The following is a 5,000-nucleotide window of genomic DNA, read 5'->3' as shown; positions in this document are numbered from 1 at the left end:
GTCTGTCTGTCTGTCTGTCTGTCAGACGGTCCTCCTGTCTCTCTCTCTGGAGTCTCCAGGTTCAGACGCTGGTTGTTTCCTGCTCTGACAGCAACAGTCATCCTGATTCTGATCATAGCACTGGGAGCCAGCAGTGAGCGCACACGCACACACACACACACACACACACACACACACACACAGACAGTTCATGTATAAGTGCTTGCCTCATCTTATATGTTTGTGTGTGTGTGTGTGTGTGTGTGTGTGTGTGTGTGCGTGTGCAGACACGAGGACGTTGAATCAGTTGTGGTCTGTGGACAAAAGTGTTTCCAATCTGACTGAGTCACTGGGCGTGGTGCAGAAGCTCAGCACAGGTAACACGCTGTCACAGGTGGTAACACGCTGTCACAGGTGGTAACACGCTGTCACAGGTGGTAACACACCCTCAGGCTCTTCTTCTACACGTTGATCTGATCTGACAGAACTTCCTGTTCCTGTTCCAGATGCAGCCAAAGAAGTTCACCGGCTGAAGTTTGCTGTGGAGAGCAACAAGGACCAGCTGACCTCAGGTGTGTGTGACCACACCTCACACACCTGAGAGCAGTGACACCTCAACAGACCACTGCTGATGGATGAAGAGTATTCACACTGTGTGTGTGTGTGTGTGTGTGTGTGTGTGTGTGTGTGTGTGTGTGTGTGTGTGTGTGTTCAGTGTCAGAGGCGCTGAAGCAGCTGTCAGCTCTGGACTCTATCAGCAGGACAGTCGCCTCGCTCAAATGTTCCCTCGAACGCATCACCAACAATGGTACGTACACACACACACACACACACACACACACACACACACACACACACACACACACATTGATCTAATCCTGATTCTGGTCAAAATGTTGTCCCTGGTTTCCAGAGATGTCCTCACTGTGCAGTGTCTTGCTGGTCCTTATGAAGACAGAGACATATCACTGTGAAACTGTCCTCCACATTCTCCATCCATGTCCATCTATCTGTCTGTCTCTCAGGCTCTGTGGGGGACGGCTGTTGTCCTCTGGGTTGGGACCTGTTCGGCTCCAGTTGTTATTTTTTCAGCAGGACGCCTTTGGCGTGGGACGATGCCAGAGACTGGTGCAACGGACACGAATCACACCTGGTCATACTGAACACTGACGAGGAGTGGGTGAGACAGTCCGTCCGTCCGTCCAGAATCCTAGATCTGATCGTAGAGATCCCCGAGGGACACCTTGATCTGAGGTCGGTCTGACTGTCTCTGTCTGTCTGTCTGTGTCTCTGCTTCAGGACTTCGTGAACAGTCACGCCACAGGCGCCTTCTTCTGGGTGGGTCTGACTGATGGGAGGACGGGGAAGTGGGAGTGGGTCAACCAGACGCCGTACGTCATGAACCGGAGGTGGGCTGTCCTGCCGTCTGCTGATGTTCTGTCCTTTGGAGACAGCAGACATTTCTTTTCCCTCACACTGTAAGACAGACTCAGGCTGAGAGGACGACGCTGACGACGCTGCACAGGTTGGACAGACAGAGTAAAGAGGGGAGGGGGAGCTTATTGTCCCACGGGGACGTGACGTGACGTATCTGTAAATATAAATAGCGGGCACCTACCAACCCAACGTTCGCTCAATATAAACAGCTAAGGACGTGTCCTCAGAAAGGACAGGTGTGCCGAGGTCTTCTGAGGTCTTCTGACAGGCCTCGTGAAGGACCCACGGCGGACCTGCGGCGAGCAGCCGCCTTCACCGTTTGTCTGTGTGCTTTCCAGGCGGTGGAGACCCGGGCAGCCCGACAGCTGGACCAACCACGGTCTCGGTCCCGGGGACGAAGACTGCGCTCACCTTCACAGCGACGGACGCCTCAACGACCTGCACTGCTCCACCATGATACGCTACATCTGCCAGAGACACAGCCAGCGCAGCTGAACGGCGCCGCCTCCGTCCGGGCTCCGCCCGCCCGCCGGTCACCTCGCGCAGGTGCTCTCACCTGCTGTGACTGTCACCTAGCAACCATTAAATAATCATTTGATCCCGACACATCAGGCTGGTCTGTTTCTGTGTCCACGTCAGTCCAGGCGAGCTGATGACATCATGACATCTGACCAGTGACGGCTGATCTGTGCTGTGTAGCTAAGCGTTAAGTGGAGGCTCGTGATTGGATGAATAATGTCGTACCTGAGTGATGTCAGTGCTTCTCCTCGTGTTCAGACTAGCATCTGTCTGACAAACTCCAGCGAGCAGCTGTTTGACGAAGCTTTTGAAAGTAAACATTTGTGAAGAGTTTTTAAAGGTTTACGTCTTCAGCAGCAGCCAATGAGCTTTGAGCTGAGAGCCAGAGACAGGAAGTGAGACGCGCTGACACGTTACTGACAAAAAGACAAATATGAACCATGATCAGCAGTCACCACATGTATCCTGGTCAGTTTAACACCATAAACACTTCAACACGTTCAGACATAATAATCAGGTTTAAACGTGTTCACATTAATAAGTTACTCATTTATTTACAAACTTTAAAAACGCCCATCAGGCACCACTGCGTGTGTGCGTGTGTGTCTGTATGTGTGCGTGTGTGTGTCAGTCAGTCAGGTGAAATGCTCGGCTCAGGATGAGTTCAGTTGTGGTTCCGCCCATGTGGCACGCCTCCAAGACACACACCAGCCTCTGATTGGCCAGCTGTGCCGCCATGTTGATGAGGTCAGCTGAGAGACAGCGAGAGAGAGACACAGAGACAGAGAGAGAGACAGAGACAGAGACAGAGAGAGAGAGACACACACACAGAGACAGAGAGACAGAGAGACAGAGACAGAGAGAGAGAAACAGAGACACAGAGACATCATTCTTCTTTTGTCATCAAAACTAAATCACCAGTGTGTGTGTGCGTGTGTGTGTGTATGTGTGTGTGTGTGTGTGCGTGTGCATGTGCGTGTGTGTGTGCGTGTGTGCGTGTGTGCGTGTGGACTGACCTGGTGAAGGTGGAGGAGTGTGTGAGGAGAAGGCTCCATGTGACAGGATGGAGGTCCAGGTGTTGGAGTGTTGGAGGTGTGGAGGAGCAGAGGATGAAGAGGAGTGTGGGAGGAAGAGGGCGTCCAGCAACAGGCCGTCGGACAGAGCTGCAGACAGGTGTTCAGTGAGACGCTGACGTGGACCAACGTGAGCATGTGATCCAGGTGTTAGACCGTACCTGTCAGCCTCAGGCTGTAGTGGTCCTCCAGGGCCAAGACGAACCTCTTGGCAGCGACGGCCCTCCCCCCCATCGCCACGGCGACTGCCTGCTCCTCCCTGCGGGCATGGTCGTAACGCATCGGCAGTGTCTCCACGGCGACAGGCGGAAAGGCCGGGAGGAGGGGGGCGGTGACGAAGGATGAGGAATCTTCATCATCATCGTCATCGACGTCTTCATCAGCGTTTGTGTTTTCAAGAAACTCCATCGAGGCTTCAAACAGAATGACTGCACACAAGATTCATCTTCATTATCATCATCATCATCATCGTCATCATCTTCATCATCGTCACCACCACCATCATCATCATCATCACCATCATAACCACCATCATCTTCATCATCATCATCTTCACCACCACCATGATCACCATGATCACCACCACCATCATCATCACCATGATCACCATCATCATCATCACCATGATCACCATCATCATCATCATCACCACCATCATCATCATCTTCATCATCATTATCATCATCATCTTCATCATCACCACCATCATCTTTATCATCATCATCATCATCATCATTATCATCTTCATCATCACCACCACCATCATCACCTACATCATCTTTATCATCATCATCATCACCACCTGTCACACCACTCAGTGTGGACAGACTGTGGGTGGAGTCAGTGTGGACAGACTGTGGGTGGAGTCAGTGTGGACAGACTGTGGGTGGAGTCAGACAGACAGACGTCTCTGTCTCCACCCTTGAACTGCTAAACTGCTAACTTCATGCTAGCTCCTTAGCCACAGGTGCGCACGCTGAGATTCTAACCAATCGCTGAGCCTCCACAGCAGCGACAGCACGGAGACACGTCAGACTCTGTCCTTACCTGTCGGGTTGTTGTCTTCTGGCTGTAAGGTGACCCACGGATGTCTGCGGAGACAGAGGACAGGTGAGCTTTTAAAGGGACGGGGCAGCGTTCACTTCAGCCCTCTGACGCCTCATTGGACACCTCTCGATGGCTCTGATTGGCCAGAGCCCAGGGCATGAGACCACACAGGATGTTCATGTGGACCTCAGCAAATCAGACGCGTGGATCTATTACGAGGCAACAAGCTGATTATCCAAACTCATGATTGGTCAAATATCTCTCGTGATCAATAACACTGAAGCGATCAGGATGGAGACTTCTGCCGCAGGAAGTCAGCTGGTGTCCTATGTCTCACCTCTTGTTTGGAGTGTCCGCCGGCAGCAGCTGCTTCCTCTTCCTCGTCCCCGTCCTCCACGCTGTCCTGCTGAGACACGCAGTGCGGCGGTGAGGTGACGCTCTAAAAAACTGCAGCGTGATGTCATTTCCGCTCACGTCTCACCTGTGGGCCAGAGGGCGGGGCGTCAGCTGACTGACGGCTGAGGACGGAGACGAAGACGAGGACGGAGGACATCTGAATGAGCGAGGGGTGGAGGAGGAGGAGGAGAGGGAGGGGGAGGAAGACGGGCGAGGGGAGGATGAGGAGGGGGAGAGAGACGAAGCTCGGTCTGTCCAGCACAGACAGCGGTCCTCCTGAGAGAGACAAGAGACAAGTCAGAGTGTAGTCGTCATTTCAGTGGACAGCTCTAAAGACTACGATACCCATGAGCCTCGGCTGCTCTGTCACAGAGGGGGAGCCTCGAAGGAGGTGACCTGAAACTGACCGAGAGACGACAGTGAGGCTACAGGTTGTCTTCAGGTTGTCTTCTGATGTCCTCGTCTTCAGCCTCCACCTGAGGAGACAGAAGCTCTCTGATTGGCTGTCTCCACAGAGACGGAATCAAAGCTTTTCTGTCCTTGCTGTGT

General features: G+C 52.9%; 2 protein-coding genes across 3 annotated transcripts in view; one reads left to right on the top strand and one right to left on the bottom strand.

Moving 5' to 3' along the window:
- Positions 1 to 2,015, top strand: part of LOC143316885 (asialoglycoprotein receptor 1-like) — a 2,237-nt gene extending 222 nt beyond the window's left edge. Inside the window, exons 2-8 of the mRNA XM_076724662.1 lie at positions 26 to 133; positions 267 to 356; positions 486 to 551; positions 695 to 787; positions 1,005 to 1,159; positions 1,279 to 1,388; positions 1,755 to 2,015. Coding sequence (XP_076580777.1) covers positions 26 to 133; positions 267 to 356; positions 486 to 551; positions 695 to 787; positions 1,005 to 1,159; positions 1,279 to 1,388; positions 1,755 to 1,911 — 779 coding nt within the window. The 3' untranslated portion in view covers positions 1,912 to 2,015. The remainder of the gene's footprint in view (positions 1 to 25; positions 134 to 266; positions 357 to 485; positions 552 to 694; positions 788 to 1,004; positions 1,160 to 1,278; positions 1,389 to 1,754) is intronic.
- Positions 2,016 to 2,463: 448 nt separating this feature from the next.
- LOC143316880 (RPA-related protein RADX) overlaps positions 2,464 to 5,000 on the bottom strand; it is a 7,351-nt gene continuing 4,814 nt past the window's right edge. Inside the window, exons 14-19 of one of the 2 annotated variants that reach the window (XM_076724652.1) lie at positions 4,537 to 4,727; positions 4,393 to 4,461; positions 4,056 to 4,099; positions 3,170 to 3,436; positions 2,952 to 3,098; positions 2,464 to 2,687 (exon numbers count right to left, since the gene is read on the bottom strand). In XM_076724652.1, coding sequence (XP_076580767.1) covers positions 2,563 to 2,687; positions 2,952 to 3,098; positions 3,170 to 3,436; positions 4,056 to 4,099; positions 4,393 to 4,461; positions 4,537 to 4,727 — 843 coding nt within the window. In that variant the 3' untranslated portion in view covers positions 2,464 to 2,562. The remainder of the gene's footprint in view (positions 2,688 to 2,951; positions 3,099 to 3,169; positions 3,437 to 4,055; positions 4,100 to 4,392; positions 4,462 to 4,536; positions 4,728 to 5,000) is intronic. The other variant, XM_076724653.1, reaches the window with a different exon arrangement.

The sequence above is a fragment of the Chaetodon auriga genome, chromosome 24, assembly GCF_051107435.1.
Source record: "Chaetodon auriga isolate fChaAug3 chromosome 24, fChaAug3.hap1, whole genome shotgun sequence".
In the NCBI taxonomy this organism is placed as follows: Eukaryota; Metazoa; Chordata; class Actinopteri; order Chaetodontiformes; family Chaetodontidae; genus Chaetodon; species Chaetodon auriga.
This window is presented reverse-complemented; position numbering and strand designations above follow the sequence as displayed.